At 42.8% G+C, this 19,757-nt stretch overlaps 2 protein-coding genes across 2 annotated transcripts; both read left to right on the forward strand.

The window, feature by feature from the left end:
* The first annotated feature begins 919 nt into the window (after nucleotides 1-919).
* On the forward strand, nucleotides 920-5,303 carry LOC115677467 (receptor protein kinase TMK1-like). The gene is made up of 2 exons (XM_030600647.2): nucleotides 920-4,327; nucleotides 4,524-5,303. The coding sequence occupies exons 1-2, from the start codon at nucleotides 1,969-1,971 to the stop codon at nucleotides 5,030-5,032; spliced, it is 2,868 nt and encodes a 955-aa protein (XP_030456507.1). The 5' UTR covers nucleotides 920-1,968; the 3' UTR covers nucleotides 5,033-5,303.
* Nucleotides 5,304-6,279: 976 nt separating this feature from the next.
* On the forward strand, nucleotides 6,280-8,062 carry LOC115677478 (pentatricopeptide repeat-containing protein At1g05750, chloroplastic). The gene has a single exon (XM_030600658.2). It carries the CDS (start codon nucleotides 6,343-6,345, stop codon nucleotides 7,867-7,869), a length of 1,527 nt encoding a protein of 508 aa, XP_030456518.1. The 5' UTR covers nucleotides 6,280-6,342; the 3' UTR covers nucleotides 7,870-8,062.
* The last annotated feature ends 11,695 nt before the right edge of the window (nucleotides 8,063-19,757 follow it).

The raw sequence follows: 19,757 nt of genomic DNA on the forward strand, positions 1-19,757 counted from the left end.
AAAATTCAGAAGTGTGAGGATGAATTAGATAATTGAGAAAGATGAGGACAAACATCGTGAATTCAACCTTCCGGCAAAAAAAGTTGTTAGATCATTGTCTTCATGTAGTATCACTGGTTTTGGGCCTATCCATATTGTAGTGAAAGGGTCAAATGACAAAAGATCCCAGAAATTAATAGATGAATGCATTTGTTGGTTTTGTTATTTTTGCTCATATATACTCTATATGTTCCTTCATTTTTCAAACATAGCACAAGATATCTTCTTGATCTTTTGTTAATTTCGGAATAGATTAGATGACTAGAGGCGTTCCGTATGAATCTTGCTGTTGCTGTTAACCCCATGCATATGCAAGTTGCCACTTTCAATCTCTCTCTCTCTCTCTCTCTATGTTGATTTAATGTCAAGCCTTTTTAGAGCTGAACGTGATGTTACTGTGACATGTTCTCGCTTCCCGTCTGTTTTACTTTTTGGAGGTTGCTATCAGGTGGTTGACGAAAGTGAATGCTGACTGTTTCTTTCCACGAAGACTAGTAAAGATAACCAAATAAAACAGAGCCTTCGGTTGAGGTGGTTTGGTGGGGTTCCAGACATGGCATTTGGAGTTAAGTCAGTGACAAGTGTTTTGTTCCTGGCGATTAGTCCAAATCCACTAAATTTGAAGACTGAAGGGGACATTACAACTGCACAGAAAGGACAATAATTCATCATGCGTTCTGCGTTATCTCCAGATCATCGGTCACCACATACAGGAAGCTAATGCAAGATCTCTTGAATGGATCCACATGCGAGTGTCCATACATAGGTTTACACATAGGAAGCGATGATTAACGTCTAGTCCTAATGGTTATGCCGACTTCCTTAGCCTGTGACATGGATCAAACAAAGTACGGGAATCCTTCGTGTTTCGTGCTTGCCCTCGTCTACATATCGATCTGACAAAAAAAGGATCAGCCAATTCGTTAAGAATGTTTATAGTGAGGAAATGACTCGGTTTTATCTGGTTTTGACGCAAGATGCAAAGGTCCCATGAAGCTAACAGTGCCATTAAAAAGAAAAGAGAAGAAGAAGATGATGATATTCAGGTGAGAATGACAAAGGGATGTGGAATGAGCTCGTGGCGACCAGGATGTAACCTCTAGCAAGACAATGCAGCAGTTGTTGCAGCATCCCCTAGCTCGATGAGCCGAGGCTTTGTAAAGATGGGAACTTTACGAGTTATGTGCCAAAAAGCATGAAATTTTCCGCGTGTTGTGTACTACCCCCCACCGAAATCAGCGGAGAATCCCCCAGCTTCCCTTAATTAGCCGGCATCATAGCCAACCCTAGTGCGGGACCCCTGAGAAAATTAATTGATTTCGTGCCAAGATTTCATTTTTCTCTGTAGGGGTACCCAAGATGGTCCATGACTCTGCCGCCAAAGAAGAACATGTGCTCTCTCATGCTTCCAAACCATACGATTGCTTCACCATCATCACTGTCGGTCACAGGCCTGCTAATCAAAGCTTTACGTGAAAAAAGGCAGTAATACTTCCACGTGAAAAAAGTAATAATTCGAAAACTGAGAAGAGAGAGAAAGAGAGAGAGTCAGTCATGGGGGACTGTTCCCCTTAACTTGGGGGTGTCAGGTGCCAAGAAATGGATAAAATCTTCCAAAGCGAAAAGATTGATCTTGAGCGACTGTCTTTTTACTCAGCTTGGAGACCCCATTTCTTTCGTTTTTGCTTTTGATCTGACTTCGTTTGTTACAGTACGATTCTTAGACATTTTCCCGAGAGAAATTGTCCCTTTTTGTTACATAGGGTGCTTCCTCGTCCTCGGCTTCGGTTCTTCTTCCTCATTTTGTTCCTTCTTTCCTGTTTCTTTTTCTTTCTGGGGGTTTTGTCTCAGCCCATCTGCGCTTTTGAAGCTGTACTATGGCTATGTTGTCTCTGTTAGATTCTTGATGGTTTTCTTTAGCCGGGGAAGATGGTTGATATTAGGAGAGACCTGTGCATTGCCTTGCATTTGAGCCTGATTACACTGGCGTGCGGTGTCACCGACCCTAATGACCTCAAAGTCCTCAATGATTTCAGAGAAGGGTTGGAGAACCCAGAGCTCCTTGAGTGGCCAATTGATGGGGATGACCCTTGTGGCCCTCCCAAATGGCCCTATGTCTACTGTTCTGGCGAAAGAGTCACCCAAATACAGGCCAAAGGGTTGGGTCTGAAAGGCGAATTGCCTCCAAGTTTTAATCAGCTTTCAATGCTCTCCAACTTAGGCCTCCAGAGGAACAGTTTGTCTGGGGCATTGCCCAGTTTTAGCGGATTGACGGAGCTGCAATATGCTTATTTGGATTACAATGGCTTCGAGGCGATCCCCACGGATTTTTTTGATGGCCTAACCAGTTTGCAGGTGTTGGCCTTGGATTATAACCCCTTGAATATGAGTTCTGGATGGTCTGTTCCGGTTGAATTGACGAAATCTGTTCAGTTGACGAATCTCTCCCTGATGAATTGCAACTTGGTCGGCCCGCTGCCGGAGTTTTTAGGGGCGATGCCGTCCCTAACGGTGCTGAAGCTTTCGTATAACAATCTGTCCGGTGAGCTTCCTGGGAGTTTCGGTCAATCTATGCTGCAGATTTTGTGGTTGAACGACCAAAATGACGGCGGCATTGGCGGTAAAATTGATGTGATTGCTTCGATGGCGTCCCTCACGCAGTTGTGGCTTCACGGAAACCAGTTCACCGGCACGGTTCCGGAGAACATTGGAGCTCTGACTTCTCTGAAGGACCTCAATCTCAACAGGAACAAACTTGTTGGTCTAATTCCCGAAAGCTTGGCCATTATGGAGCTGGAGAAACTTGACTTGAACAACAATCTGTTCATGGGTCCGATCCCAAAATTTAAGGTACGCAATGTTACTTATGATTCCAATTTCTTTTGTCTACCCGAACCTGGGATGCAATGTGCCCCTGAAGTTAATGCACTCTTGGATTTTCTTGGGGGTGTTGAGTATCCTGAGAGTCTTGTTACTCGTTGGTCCGGGAATAGTCCATGTGAAGGGCCCTGGTTCGGATTGAGCTGCAATTCAAAGTCGAAAGCATCCATTTTGAATTTGCCGAGGCATAACCTCAACGGCACTCTGAGTGCTTCCGTTGCAAACTTAGATTCGTTGCTCGAAATTAGGCTCGGAGACAACAACATACATGGCAGAGTCCCCGAAAACTATACTGAGTTGAAGTCTTTGAGGTTGTTGGACTTGAGCGGGAACAATCTTGATCCACCATTGCCCATGTTCCGCAATGGAGTGAAGGTCATCATTAATCGAAACCCTCTCCTGGTCCGCAATAAAACCACACCCGCTGTGTCACCGCCTCCCAATAGCAGCCCATTGCCAGAAAACTCTCCATCTCCACCGAAACCTGAGATCTCACCTTCCACAATTGCCGGGTCAAGCTCTAGTCGAGCGCAATCTCCACCCAAAGGAACCAAAAAAGTCAAAATCCTTTTGTTGGTTCCTACTCTAATCCTCACGTTTGTCCTTCTCATGATTATTCTCTTCATCTGTTGCCGCAAGAAGAGGAAAGATGTGTCCGAGGCTCCGAGTTCCACTGTCGTTCATCCTAGAGAAACTTCAGGTCTGGAGAATAAATTCAAGATTAAATTTTCTAATAATACCAAGACAAGCTTGTTCACCCATTCCGGGACCAGCTCCTTGAGCACACTCAGTAACGGAACGGAAAATTCACGTTCAATTGAGGTCGGAAATCTCGGCATATCTGTCCAAGACCTACGCAAGGTGACGAAAAATTTTGCACCTGAAAACGAGCTCGGACGAGGTGGCTTCGGGACGGTTTATAAGGGAGAGCTATGTGATGGGACTGAAATTGCTGTCAAGAGGATGGAATCTAATCTGATCTGCAGTAAAGCATTGGACGAGTTCCGATCTGAGATCGCCGTGCTGTCCAAAGTTCGGCACCGGCATTTGGTGTCTCTTTTGGGTTACTCTATCGAAGGAAGTGAGAGGCTTCTGGTGTACGAGTACATGCCGCAGGGAGCTCTTAGTCGGCATCTTTTTCACTGGAAGGCGAACCGATTGGAGCCTCTTACATGGAGGAAGAGATTTATGATCGCTTTGGATGTGGCCCGAGGGATAGAGTATCTGCACAGCCTGGCCCAGCACACGTTCATACACAGAGATCTGAAGTCTTCGAATATTCTTCTAGGCGATGACTTCCGAGCGAAGGTCTCGGATTTTGGATTGGTTAAACTCGCTCCTGATGGAGAGAGGTCTTTTGCGACCCAGCTCGCTGGGACTTTTGGGTATCTCGCACCTGAATATGCTGGTAGGGAACTATTGCTTGAATCTCTCATTCTTGTTTACATTGCCTCAGAGGAACGTGTTCACTTGAACTAATGTCAAATCATTTCATGGCAATCTCGGCTACAAGTTGATCATTTTGATTGATGTAAAATCATCTCAAGATTGCTTTCACAGCTAATGGGTACACGAGCTTACTCTCATTTTCTTTTTGGTTTCAGTTATGGGAAAGATCACAACAAAAGTCGATGTCTACAGCTACGGTGTGGTACTAATGGAGCTTCTGACCGGACTTACAGCACTCGACGAGGAGCGCTCGGAGGAAAGCAGGTATCTGGCCGAGTGGTTCTGGCGAATCAGATCTAGCAAGGAGAAGTTCGTAGCAGCCCTTGACCCAGCAGCCAACGAAACCGAAGAAGCTCTCGAGAGCATCTCCATTGTGGCCGAACTTGCCGGACACTGCACTGCTAGAGAGCCTCACCATCGGCCCGACATGAGCCACGTGGTCAATGTGCTGGTCCCGCTAGTCGACCGATGGAAGCCGATGAGCGACGAGCTGGAGGACACTTCAGGAATCGATTACAACGTGCCGCTTCCCGAGTTGTTGAAAGTGTGGCAGGAGGCGGAAAGCAAAGGGTCGAGCATCGGAACTCTAGGGGACAGCTCGGGGAGCATCCCCGCTAAGCCCGCTGGATTTGCCGAGTCCTTCACTTCAGCTGATGGGCGATGAACAAGGTGGTTTGATTACTGTAAATAACGGACTCTCTATCTGTTCTCTTACTATACATGGTCTTGGTTACCGGTTTCTCACGGTTAAATTCCTTCTGAGAATGATTCCTTGTGTCGCGTCAATCCGATTAGTTACAAATATGCTTTTTCAAGTTGTTATTGTGTCGAAGTTATGTCATTAAGCCTCATCTGTTGCAGCATCTGTACTTAGTGAAATGTCTGAAGAACTGGCATTGTTATTCAATGTTTTACCTGATGGTTTTCCGCCGCAATTCGCGTTCGCATTCTCGCCGCTGCCTCCCTGTCCCAACAGCCTTTCCAAGTTCTGATAGTTCGACGCCGACTCTCGAATCAACTGTTCATCCGTGAACATGGCATGATCTTGCCTAAATATATGTCAGCATTGGGAAAATGTTGGATGGTGTTGAATGAGATTCTTCTGTTTATTCAAACTACTTGTAGATAGGGGCTAAGAGGCACGTGCTTCACTTTGCTGGAAGGAACTCTTCTTTTGTTCTAGTGAATGGGAAGAAGGAATTGCTCTTTGCAAATGAGAGAACAGATTCTAAACAAGATAATTCTTTTGATGTAAATTGTAGATTCTTTTTCTATTTGCTCATTTTTTATTTTTTATTTTGCTACTATATGATTTCTCGAGGGACAAGCTTTGACTAGAAACTTTTATTAGTCTATAATGCTTTATTAGTGCAACGGAGCTCTTGTTAACAATTCAATTTTACTAATTTAATCCCGTTTGTTGCTCTTTGTTAAATGTAGCGGTAGGACAAGCACCAAAATAGACTTTTGACAACGCGATGATTAAGCAATTGAGACGATGTAAATATTTATCGGTCCGTACACAACCTGCATAAAGTTTTCTTTATGCAAAGTATGCACGTCATTTATCCAGATTAGCTTTTATAAGCAAAATTATGTTGTGTGATCAAAATTTTACGCAAACTCTGTGAGAGATAAAAATTCGTTTCTCTTGATACATAGATATGTATGCTCTTTTTATAGCTAGTGTAAATTGTCCATTTCGTTTAGAATTCAAGTAAATGAAAGAATACCCTTGATTATATGAATATTAAGAATAATTTATAAATTTATTGATCATAGTTTTCAGTGTATTATATCATAACATGATTATATTTTTTAACTTGATTTAGATAGTGAAACCCATTATACAAAAAAATTGAAAAAAATTAAAAAGGAAAGGAAAATCAGCCTCTAACGTTATAAAGAGCCAAATGAACAACGCCGGAACCCACCAACCCCCTCTCTTCTATGAAACGGTAATTTGAACTTAGCATGAGCCTTCCCGCCTTCCCCGCCGTCGCTGCTTCCACCAAGCTCCACCAACCGCCGCAGCCTCCGAAGCCGACGCACGCCGCGACAAGGCACGGCCTCTCCTTCGACAAGCCCGCTCGATCCCTTGACCCCACCGTCTCATGGACTGCTTCCATCGCTCGCTGCGCTCGAGACGGCAGGCTAGCCGAAGCGGTTGGAGTCTTTACCGAGATGATGCGGTCCGGGGTGGAGCCCAACCACGTCACGATCGTCACGCTGCTCTCGGGTTGCGCTGGTTTCCCGTCCGGCAGCGAGTTCCTCGGAGCTTCGCTTCACGGGTATGCTCGGAAGCTGGGGTTGGTCGCGGAAAACGTGATGGTGGCCACGGCTGTCCTTAACATGTACGCGAAGATGGATCGCGTGGAGTCGGCCAGGATGGTTTTTGATCGGATGGGGGTGAGGAATTCTGTTACTTGGAATACGATGATGGATGGCTATGTGAAGAAGGGTGAGATGCGGGAGGCGATAGACCTGTTCGACAAAATGCCACACAGAGATGCTGTAACGTGGACTGTTCTGATTAATGGGTTTGTCAGGACTGGTCATTTCGACAAAGCGTTGGAGTTGTTTCGCGAGATGCAACTATCTGGGGTGCGGCCTGATTTCGTCACGGTTATAGGCACAATATCTGCGTGCGCCAACTTGGCGACGCTTGGTTTGGGCTTGTGGATACATAGGTTTGTCATGAAGCAAGACTTCAAGGAAAGTATAAGGGTATGCAACTCCCTAATGGACATGTATTCCCGGTGCGGGTGTATTGAGTATGCTCACCTGATATTTGAGAAAATGCCAAAGAGAACTCTCGTGTCCTGGAACACTATAATTGCGGGGTTCGCGGCCAATGGGCATGCTGAGATGGCTCTGGAGTTATTTAACAAAATGCAGGAGGAAGGATTCAAGCCCGACGGAGTTAGTTTCACAGGAGCAATCACTGCTTGTAGTCATGCTGGTTTAGTTGATGAAGGACTAGGGTACTTTCATATCATGAAGAATGTTCATAGAATTGAGCCCAGAATTGAGCACTATGGTTGCTTGGTGGATCTCTATAGTCGTGCAGGCAGGTTGGAGGATGCGCTAAATGTCATAGAAAATATGCCCATGAAACCAAACGATGTTGTGTTGGGATCTTTGTTGGCTGCTTGCAGGACTCATGAGGACGTCAAGTTAGCGGAAAGGTTGGCAAAGTATGCAGTTGATCCAGACCCTGATTCTGACTCGAATTATGTGCTCCTCGCGAATATATATGCTGCAGATAGAAGCTGGGATGGTGCGAATAAGATCAGGAGGAAAATGAAGACGCTTGGTATCCAAAAGACACCAGGATTTAGCTCGATCGAGATTGGTAGTATTAATCATGATTTTGTGGCTGGTGATAAATCGCATCCTGAGGCCGAGTGCATATACCAGATGCTAGATCTTTTGTCATCTGCTATGAAAGTATGGTATGCACCTCCGATCATTGCAAAAGAATTATATGAGAACGATTGATAAATGTTTCTTTAACTCTGTTGGAGACCATATTTGTATCTTTAATTGTTATACGAAGTGTAGCAATTATCCTAATCAATAAGAGTAGCAATCTCCTCAATTTCTTTTGGACTGAAGTAGAATTTAAGTAATGGATATGTGAAAGCATCTATATGTAACGGGGAGGAACAAGCAATTTGTTTTGAGATTTGACTATGTCCGTGTGAAAATAACCGTCCTTTGTAGTTTCTTCACTTGATAACATTGGCTACTTGGATAATTAAAGCTTTGTGCCTGATAAGGATGGTGGCTTATTTGTGGGAACTGCATAAATGAATACTAGTTTAGAGAACAATTCTCAGTTAGTACTCGAGTTTCGCCCATCAAGTCAAGATTTTCAATCAGAAATGAGTACCGGTTAGCGATTTTTTTTCAAAAAGTAAACCAGAAGCAAAGGTCAATTTTACTTGGATAAATTATCTGTTGATCCTCTGTTTGTAATGAGTGCTTTCACTCTACGGCCTATCACTATCTACATCATCATTAATGTCACATCTCTCCCCTCCCCTTATCTTCTCTCTGCAGCAGCTCAAGGTTAGTTATTGCAGTACTCACACACTTACGTCACCCTTTTTCCCTGGTATTACTGAAAAGGGTTAACTCCGAAATATGCACCATGTACTCATCTGCAAACAATTTAACGAAATTTTGACTAACATCAACACATGTTCATACTTTCCCAAACAAGGTAAAACACAAAGGAACCACAGACAACCCATAATACACTAACTTCTTCATCTTCTCGTCCAAACAGAAAAGTTACTTTCCCTTAATTATCTATTGGCTATTTGAGGATAAGGCTATATTTAAGCACTAGCTAACAGATGACACATCAGTATCTCAAAAATACACGAGTCTGAAGAAAGTGTTGCTGATACAAGGAGCTAGCTAAGGGTTTTTCAAGGAGTCTGTGGCCTTTGAGGACTGCCCTTATGGTGGTGCAGTGGATCAGGGCCTGAAGGGACCCCCCTCAACTCTCCATTGGCGATCTTGCTCCCTCCATATTTCTCAAAAGCCCGCAGTATCTGTAAGAAAGCCCAACACATTATACTATGCATTTCTTTACCGATTTGTTCATTCAACGCTAACAACACTGAACAAGTGAAAGCTCTCACCTTTCTGCTGTCCTTCTTCAGGAAACTCCCAGCCATTGCATTTAAGCGCCCATGACGTCCTGCTTCGCAATCTGCAAGAACGTTAACGATGAAAAATGGTTCCCACAAAAACACACATGCAGAGAATAACCGCTAACTGACCAGAAGCCGCTGCTATTAGAAGGAGCACGCAGAGGGTGACTACAACAACAACGAGGCCAAGCTTAGAATTGGAAGCCATGATCCCCTGCACAGAGAAAAGCCTTCACAGAGGTATCAGAAGGAAGGTGAAGCTGTGGGGTTAAGCAGAGACATGCTCCTGCAAATATATAGAGAAGTTATGGCAAGCTTTGCCAGCAAGATGCTCTCAAATGATTGCCCATGCAGCCATTTCTGGAGATATGATTTGAGACTGGCTGAACTCTTAGATTTGGAGAGAGAGAGAGAGAGAGAGAGAGAGAGAGAGAGACTCAAGATTTGACTGTGTTGACATGCAACGTGCTATGATGTGGCCACTGTGGCGACGGCGCCGCTTTCGAGTACTGGCCCTCACGTCACAGCCCCGTCACTCCTCGGGGTGGGTCTCATTGAAGCACAGCTCGGCAAGCTGTGACACCCACCTGGTAACAAATGCTGTGACGTCGTCGGTGCCGGAGGGGATGGATGGAATGTGATCGCAGCTCGTTGTCAAATACAGACCGTACGATCCTATGACTTTGCGCTTTACAGTCAACCGGGTGATTCGATCCCCAATTTTTGCTGTGACATCTTTGTGGCGGTATCGATTTGATGGTCATTTTCTTTTCTCTTCGTTTTGACAAGTTGGAGGCTGCTGCTGCTGCTGATGATGATGGTCTTTGATCTCCTTGATGGTAAAAGGATCTTCAGCAGAGCAGAGCAAGCCACCCTTTTCAGACACTTTGACGAGAAAGGTTTTTTTCTGGCCTCCTTTTTTAGGGAATCAACTACAGTTCATATATTACGAAAAAAAAAAAAACTTTGCCTTTTAACATTCATCAAGAAATTTTGCAAATTTTCAAAGGGTGATCAATCTAATTTGTTAGATTTAGAGTACATCAAGATAGATTGTATAGCACAAAATAGCATTTTATGTGCTGATACGACATGAGTGACCAATATTAATGCTCATGTAACACGCGTTCTGATCACTTTTTACAGTGATGAGTGGATAACACGAGAGGACACAATTTGTAATCGAAAAATTGAAGATGAGTTTTGAAGATAAAAAGATGGGAGGGTTCAGACGTTTGGAAGATTGTGACGTAATAAATGGCTATTTACAGGACACTTGGGAGTGTGATTGAGTGATGGGATCTTCTTCTGCATATGCTTCATATGGTTGGCTGGAGAAGATGCTGTTGCAGAAAAAAGGTGATTTTCCGGTCTGACTTTTGTTATAAGCTCCTTGCTTTTTCATGATTAGGAGCTCATTTTTAAAAAAAAGATAATTTCTCTCTACTTTTGCGTTCTAATTGGAGCTTCTAATTGTTATTCATCGCAACATTATATTCTTTCGTATACTAGATTCAAGTGCTGACTTAACTAGACTGGAATCATATCATTGAATTGTAAATAGTAATTGAATACATAGGTTATATTGAACGGTCGGTAAAAATCTATCATAATACACAAGAGAAAGTGTCATAAAAGTTTTAAACCTATTGCATTGATGCTAATTTAGTCTTAAACCTTTTAATTGCAATAATTTAGTCTTAAAAATTTTTATTTAGTGCCAATTTAGTCCTTCGGCTAATTTTGGCATAATATTGCTGATGTGAATGCAGACTGACCTACGTCACACCACCGGTGCTGATATGAACAATATTTAAATATATTGTAATATTTTTTTGATTTTTAATCTTTTTTCTTTCTTTTCTTTTTTCTCTTTCTTCTTTTGTTTGCTGATGACCGGCCGCCGACCATCACTAGCCCCAAGTGATGGCCGAGCGAGCCAGCCTCGCCTAGGCGAGAGTCGCCGTTGCCTGCCACAAGCGAGGCCGGGCAAGGCCCTCGCCAGCCTCAACAAGGGCTCCCCTTGCCCAAGTCAAGGCGGCCTCGTCGAATCTAGCCTGGGCGAGGCTGACCCTCAAAGCAAAAGCCGAAGCATCTCGAATCAGAACGCAACACTTTGGACACGCAAGGGGAAGATGATGTTGAACAAACCTGAAAGCCTCAAGCAGCTCGCGATGTGTCCCAGCTTCAACAGCTACTCCGCCAATGGACTCGCTGACATTGCCTGGCGAAGGCGACGCTCGGCGAGGGGGCCCTCGCCCCCTCGCCGAGGCTCACCCTTGCTTGATCGAGCCTCACCTATGGCGAGCAAGGGCGACCCTCGCCCAGGCGAGGCCAGTCGGCCCGACCATGGCCAATGGCCAGTCACCGGTAAAAGGAAGAATAAAGGGAAAAAATAGAAAAAATAATTTAAAAAATTATTAAAAATTATCCACGTCAGCACCAACGGTGCCATGTAGGCTGATCGACGTCCACGCTAGCAATATCCATCCAAAATTAGCCGGAAGAACTAAATTGACACGAAGTCAAAAGGTTTAGGACTAAATTGTCACCATTAAACAGTTTAGGATTAAATTGACATAAATGTAATAAGTTTAAGATTTTTCCGACACTTTTCCCATAGTACTTAGACATCTCAATTTTATGTAAAAGAAACCTTGCCAACCTACGATATTATTCTCATGTTGCTGGACTCCAGCGATAATGGGATCTGGGTACCTACAATTAGATCAAAAGCAGCACCAGATATTTTCTCTTTTTACATATGTTTACAAAAGCTGTTACATACCAAAAATTATTCTCATTTTCACCGAACACATTTGAGGTCGTCCTCTTAGAGCATCTACTTCCGACGTCGTATGTTCAAGCTATTTGATAGAGATGTCACGTTTTCTATATCATTCTGTCTGGGCAGGGATCTTGTAAATTAAGTACGCACATTATATAATGTGGATCGATTATATAATGTGCGATTATATGTTATAGCACGGTAACACTGCGGTACCACTTCATTTTTTGGGCAGGGATCTTTTACGAGATTATAATACGTTTTCACCCGATTATATAAGTACGCACATTAATTTGTCCCTCGTTCTGTCTGGGCAGGGATCTTTTACCCGCACTTCTTTAGGGTCCGGATCTCCAATTAACTCCGCTTCACATCACATATCATTTGTTCGATGCCGTTCGGTTCTGCGCAGTGAAGTAAATTGCTTTTATATTGATAAGAAGATGGTATGATCACGTGTATATGCACAAAAAATGAAGCACGGTAAAACGTATTATATGTTATAGCACGGTAACACTGCGGGTGAAAACCAGTTTATGCGATCGATAAAACTAAAGAAGTGGAGCCAAGATTTCTTTCCTTAAACACCCCAAAAGAGGGACAAAGCATCCCGACATCTCTTGTATGTAGAGCTAGGGTTTTGCGTGGGTGCAATTGGCTATGGAGTGCAACATTTCTTGGGAGGGTTCCCATGATGATGCAAAGGATCAGGGTCCTACGGAAACCTCTCTCAGCTTCCATATCTCCTGGCTCTCTCTCTCTCTATCCAACCTCTCGAACCGGCCAATTTCAATGCTACATTCACCTTTTTTCCCTAGTTTTTTTCTTGACATCAAAAAAACTTATTTAATGACCACAACTTGCTGTTATGGTCCATTGACCACAATTTATAATTAGACACACAAAGAATATGAAATATTAACAAGTCATAACATGAAAGCTCAAATTAGTGGTTCCAGATTATACACTTATCATCTAACGCCATGGAACACCGCAAGATCACGCGAAAACATAAATCAAGAAAAAACACAAAAAACTTGTTTAAGGTTTCAAGTTCCAGATTCCAAATTCCACTAACCTACAATCCGGAACTTACCTATCGAAACAGATTCCCCAATTTTTGGATTCTCGAATCTATCCTGCATACATTGGAACTTGAAATCCGCAGGTTTCAGGTTCTAGATTCCACCCTAGAACCATGCTCACCCTTACCCCTACCCCTACCCCCATACTCCACGCACCGGAGCCGTGGCAATCCTCCATCGACTATCTAGATTAAGATGTAAATCTATTATAATTAATCTTAACATGACGCTATCTAAAGTTATCTATAAAATGTATCCAAAACTACCATGCCATCTTTTTGGCTTTTTTTTAATAGGAAATAAAATCTAGCAAAGATATCATCAAATATTCTAATCAACTCAAATTTGGAGACAAATAAAACTGGCAAATCGTATCCTCCGGCACGAGGATTGAATTGGCTGATTTTCCGTGGTTGATTTTTCGTGCGGTTGAGAATTGTATCTCAAGCATGAGATTGGATTGTCGATCTACGCAAGTTATCAAATTAGGAAAATTTCCTAATTAAAAGGATATGCCTAAAAATCTCAAGCAAATCAAGATTAGGGTCAAATAATCCAATTCGGGTAATAAAATATTGAGAACAAATTCGGTTCAGGAAAATTACCTAGCTCGGATGATTCGCTTCCAAAGCGCGACCGGCAGAGTGACTCGAGGTGGTGGCCGGTGGTGCTGGTTCACGATGGGAATCAAAACCAAAGCAGCAACGATTGTTCTTCTCAGACACAGGAAACTTGAAAATATAGATCAAGTTCGACAGGAGCGGACTCGTGGCTTCGCTGTGAGTAGCTCACGGTGCGACAAGAACGATGACCGATGTGCTCTTTCTGCTGCGGCTCGCGATGAAGACTTGTAGTGGTGATGTTCACGGTGTGATCTCGGTTCCCGTCTATGAGTAGGTCTCGGGAAACCTGCAAAACAGAACTGAGAACAGAAGCGATAGCGGAGAGGTGGTGGAAGTAGGGCATAGACAGCAGAGGACGTCGGGGGTTGCTGTGTTGGTGTGCAAATTTTACACAGCCAAGCCCGAGAACCTGCAAGCCAAAGTTAAATGCAGAGGAGGTGTATGGATTGCTAGACCCGCGATTGATAGTGCTGGATTGGTGGTGTTTTCGGAGCTGCTCACCGGACTGGACCAACACCACTGACATGGACCGGTGTGTCGCCAAGACAACTGGAGCTTGTTGGGTGGATGAAATCGCTAAAGTTTTGCCGGTACTGATCTGGGAAAGCTGTGGAGTACGCCCGGTGGCTGGTATGGACCGCGGTGGCTGTTGGAACTCGCTGGATTGGACTGGAATCACCGCGACGAACCACCGGGCAAAGCTGGGAACGTCAGGTGTGTTGGAAAAATATCAACGTGAATCGGGAAGAACAATGAAGTCAGACTTTGAGGCGTGATATCACTTTCTTTAAGGAATTATTTGCCCCACGAAGTTGCTAATGGTCACTGACAAATTTCTTCCAGTATACAACAAAGTCTCGATTGAGAATATCGAATAGCAATTTCGGTATATCTCCAGGGTCTCTCTAGGAAACAATTAGAAAAGATGGCCGCAGTTTTCTGAATGAAAAAGTATCTCTAAATTCCGAATGAAGAGACTTGATATTCAACTATGCAAAAAACCGACTCACTAATCACACCATTTCGAACAAAGGCGTCCCTTCATTGAAAAGATGTATGGTGAATTGATACGAAATCAAAAGTCACGTTAAAAAAGATATATGAAATTCGGAATTAAATTATTAAAAAATAACCGCCACTCTATTGTGAACAATCATATTGTTTCAATAGGACAAAACAGTTATTTTATAATAATAAATTCGAAATTTAATAAATAAATAAAAAATGATCGTTGATTAGTGCCAAATCTCGTCCACGTGCGCACTCACATCCTTTCGATGTGGGACAAGGCACCTCATTGTTTGTTTTACAAACAAACTACCAACAATCCCCCACTTTGTTTGTAAAACAAAATTGAAATAAAACGTTAAAAATATACATCCAAAATTTCCGTGAGATTAATATACATACATAAAGGTCTCTTTCGAGTTAAACATTTACTTAGTGCAAGTATCTCAAAACTCTATCAAAGTGACAAGTAGCTCGGCTTTAAACTTGTACTTTTAAATAATAGAATCGAACATACCACACATATACTAACCTCTTGTTTCAGCGAGAAGTTCTATATTACTCAGCACTATTATGGCATTGTACTTGATTCTGTTTCATGAGCTCTCTAGAAAGCAACCCTAACTTTCGTAAGAAGCGGCATCACTTCTAAGCTCATATAGGTGAAGTATCTACCATATGTTTCTGTTACTATTAACACATTACATATTTGTACAATACTTCATTAAGAATTCAATTCACCCTTCAAACCGTAACAGACGATACCGACTTCTCATATCAGGGCTAGCGTCGGTGTCAAACAATCACTTTTCAGTAACTTGTTTTTACCCATTAAACCTTATAACTAGTGATGTTCTAGAAAAAGGTCGGATTACCATTACTGGTGATTTTAATTAAAGGGTTTCAGCCCCATTTCTTGTGAGGTCATTTTTACCATATCTCTTGGTAATGCCTTTGTCAAAGGATCAGCCAAATTATTACTTGACCTCACGTAGACAATTGTTATGGTACCATCTTTAATCAATTGTCTCACAAACTCATGCCTTAGGCTAATATGTCTAGACTTCCCATTATAGGTGCTACTATAAGCTCTTACCAAAGTAGCCTGACTATCACAATGGATAGAAATATGAGGCATAGGACTAGGCCATAATTTGATATCCAACAACAAATTGCTAATCCACTCAGCCTCTTTCCCAGTTGCTGCTAAAGTAATGATTCAAATTCCATAGTTGAGTGAGTTATACACATTTGTTTCTTGCTCGTCCAAGAAACAACGTAGCCATCAAATGTGAAAATCCATCTAATAGTGGATTGTTTATCACCCATGCTTGTAATCCAATTAGTATCGGTGTATCCTCCTAATACAACCGAATAATTATTATAGAACAATCCCAAATTTTTTTTTTAGTTCTCTATAATAACAAAAAATTCATGTAATAGTTTTCCAATGTTCTATACTTGGATTACACATATATTTACTCAACTTACTCACGGAATAAGCAATATCAGGTCTAATACAATGCATCGCATACATTAAAGACCTTATAGCACTTGCATATTCAAGTTGTGCCACTGCTCTACTGGTATTATAATTTAATTTAATACTGAAATCAAATGGAGTATTCATCTCTTTGTAACCAAGATGTTGAATTTTATTCAACATTTTTCAACGTAATCACATTGGCTCAAAGAATAACCCCCACTATGTTTTTAACTTTAATATCCAAGATAGTATCCACTTCACCCAAATCTTTCGCTTTAAAAATGAAAGTCATATACTTATTAATCTCAATGACTCCAGTCATATTGGTTCTAAAGATAAGCATATCATCAAGATATAAGCACACTAAGACACCATAATCGTTAGTGAATTTAGAATACATACACTTATCAACACTATTGTGTTTGAAACCATTAGACAATATGACTAAATCAATTTTTTTTATGCCACTGCTTAGCTGCTTGCTTAAGCCCATAAAGAGATTTAATCGATTTACATACTTTCCTTTCATTTCCAGGAAGAACAAAGCACTATGATTGTTCCATGTAAATTTTCTCATTTAAATCTCCATTCAATAAAACAGTTTTGACTTCCATTTGATAAATGCAAAGATCATAAATGGAATCAACTAATAAGTTCAAACAGCTCCACAATTGCCCAAGAGCAATTGCATCATATCCGCTCGTTTCTATCTCATAGCAGAAAAATGCACTAATATGGTTCAAGCATAATTCCAGAATTTACACATGCCACAAGCATATTTATAAATGTGACTTAATATGGTTCAAAACCACAGTACTGCATTCTCTGCATATATCATATGGCCTTCTAGTAGCATATTTTGCAATTGTGGTCACCTTTGATAGTTTAGTTCTAGCAATTTATACACCACTAACAATCAAAAAGCCTATGCGAACAGAAGCTTATCGCAAATAATTTTCCAATAGCTTCACCAAGATAAACCAACGCTTGAACGAAAAATTGTCCCATGATTAGGACGACTCATAAGCGCTTTCGATTGTGTGCATCCGAATTCGTCAGCAACAAAACTATAATATATATCAAATCACTGAGAGGAGAGTCAATGGAATTCTCTAATTTTCTCATTCTCAGAAAGATCAAACAATAGTAAAAAACTATCTTAACGGGTCAACCACACCGATAGACAGAATGCAATGATCCATTTCTCAATCAAACAATTACCTCGCACAAATCAGGAACCCAGAGAGAGAATCACCAACTAACCTGCAACACGACGACGGAGACGAACAACATGACTGACCAGACATGCGTTGGGTCCTTGTCCTCGGGCAAGTACTCGTTCAGATGCTCCAATCTCGCGAACGCCCTCGCACACGGCCCCCGGAGCCTGCCCACGACGTACGAGTCCCTCCCGAAGTACTTGGCGAGGAAGGAGTTCTTTTTGCCGAGGGTCAGCCTCATTGTTCCCTACAAACCCCTGGCCAACTCCACGCTTATCTCCGCCGCTCCTTCACGTGGTCCACCTAGTTTACCCGAACTCGCCCATCTCATGCCATGTTTCATATGCTCCTTCAGGATCACCCATCCGAAAGAACATTGAGATCAACATATTGTAGGTTTGCACGCTGGGCATGCACTGGACCTCAGTCATTTTCATATAAAGCCTAATTGCTTCATCCACCTTTTGTTGTCACAAAGAACCCTTAAGAAGCAGTTATAGGTGACAATGTCGGGGATAACCATTGTTTCCCATCTCTTCCAGAACCTTCATTCCTCTAGTCGGATTTCTTACTCTACACCACCCAAAGAACAATATATTGTAGGTATAGGCGCTCCACTGAGCCTTATTCAATTCTGTCTCCTCACATATCTTGTTGCCAAATTGGATCTTATTGTTAATGGTGACGCATTTTTTCCCTCATCTACTCTTGGCCTCTCCAAGAGATTGTTCGCGGGAGATGAGCGAGATCCAGTCTAAGATGGTGCATAAAGTAAATAGAGAATCTTATTTGACAGAATGGAAAGTCGTTCATATCTCTCATTTCCATTGAATTCCTTTCACTTCTCTCTGCTTCATTGAATCCAAACGCAACCCCCATTCTTTCCATGCCACGGTTTGGACTGCCTCACAATAACCGCCAGCGTCATCTTCTACTCCGGGAGATTAGCCTTGCAATTCGAGATTCCACCGTCCTCATCTTCTTCTCCGTCGCAAAATATGCTGTCAAGATTATCTCGAGCAGCAAAATGTTTGGGAGCCACCGACATGCACAGAGTGTGTAATTGACTTTGACTCCATTGTTGCAAAATAATTCCTTAAAATTGTTGGGAAAATATCAACGTGAATCGGGAAGAACAATGAAGTCAAACTTTGAGGCGTGATATCACTTTCTTTAAGGAATTATTTGCCCCACGAAGTTGCTAATGGTCACTGGCAAATTTCCTCCAGGATACAACAAAGTCTCGATTGAGAATACCGAATAGCAATTTCGGTATATCTCCAGGGTCTCTCTAGGAAACAATTAGAAAAGATGGCTGCAGTTTTCTGAATGAAAAAGTATCTCTAAATTCCGAATGAAGAGACTTGATATTCAACTATGCAAAAAACCGACTCACTAATCACACCATTTCGAACAAAGGCGTCCCTTCATTGAAAAGATGTATGGTGAATTGATACGAAATCAAAAGTCACGTTAAAAAAGATATATGAAATTCGGAATTAAATTATTAAAAAATAACCGCCACTCTATTGTGAACAATCATATTGTTTCAATAGGACAAAACGGTTATTTTATAATAATAAATTCGAAATTTAATAAATAAATAAATAATGATTGTTGATTAGTGTCAAATCTCGTCCACGTGCGCACTCACATCCTTTCGATGTGGGACAAGGCACCTCATTGTTTGTTTTACAAACAAACTACCAACAAGGTGGTCTCATTGATCACTGTAAATCATGGTTGAGTGTGAAGGTGTAGCAGTGTAGGCATCGCGAAGGAGCCACGGTAGTGCACCCATCAGATATTCATCCAATACTTTCTGCCAAAGGCGGCGGCAGTGGCCATGAACTAGCGCTCCCGCCACCTTGCGGCAGCCAACCAGTCGCTCTTCACGTGAGTGGCGCTATCGAAACCCCGACTTTTGCAACAAGTCCTGCAATGCCGGTAGCTGCAGTCTTTCTTCGCCTGATTATAGAGCTCACACCGATCCTGCTGCCACCGCTTTAAATTCAATTACTGGAATTGCCATGGTCGAGAATCGGAGCCGATTTCTTCAAGTAAGGATGGGAAGATTGCTGGTTCCGCCACAGCTGGAATTCAGCCGCCGTGATCGGGATGTCAAATTACTGCCCTCGCCCTCGGCTGTGTTCGGAGGAGGACCGAGGCATGGAGCGGCAGTGAGGCAGTGGATGGCTCGCACGCCGACGCCCATGCTGAATGCAGTGGCGGCTGGAGCCGTTCAACGAGTCTGCCATGATGGGGTCACGGTGGTGGCAACAGCGGCTTGTGGGGTGGAAGGAGGCGGCCGGGGGCGACGGACGAAGACGTCACGGGGACCGACCATACCCATATCCGGCGGGAGGCGCCGCCTGGGAGAGGGGCAGCATTGAAGCCAAGGGAGGGGTTGTCAAGGGCGGCCAGCGGTGGAGGAGGAGGAGGAGGCCACCCAATCAGTGAATGCGGCGGCGTCCGAAAGCCGCCTCCTTGGAACAGACGATTGGGTGGAAGA

The sequence above is a fragment of the Syzygium oleosum genome, unplaced genomic scaffold (assembly GCF_021117445.2).
Source record: "Syzygium oleosum isolate NSW1041296 unplaced genomic scaffold, Sole_v2.1 Sole_v2.07, whole genome shotgun sequence".
Lineage (NCBI taxonomy): Eukaryota > Viridiplantae > Streptophyta > Magnoliopsida > Myrtales > Myrtaceae > Syzygium > Syzygium oleosum.

Coding starts and splice junctions, on each gene's coding strand:
- LOC115677467 (XM_030600647.2), top strand. CDS start 1,969: ATGGTTGATATTAGGAGAGACCTGTGCATTGCCTTGCATTTGAGCCTG. Junction 4,328..4,523: donor TCTCGCACCTGAATATGCTG/GTAGGGAACTAT, acceptor TTTTGGTTTCAG/TTATGGGAAAGATCACAACA.
- LOC115677478 (XM_030600658.2), top strand. CDS start 6,343: ATGAGCCTTCCCGCCTTCCCCGCCGTCGCTGCTTCCACCAAGCTCCAC.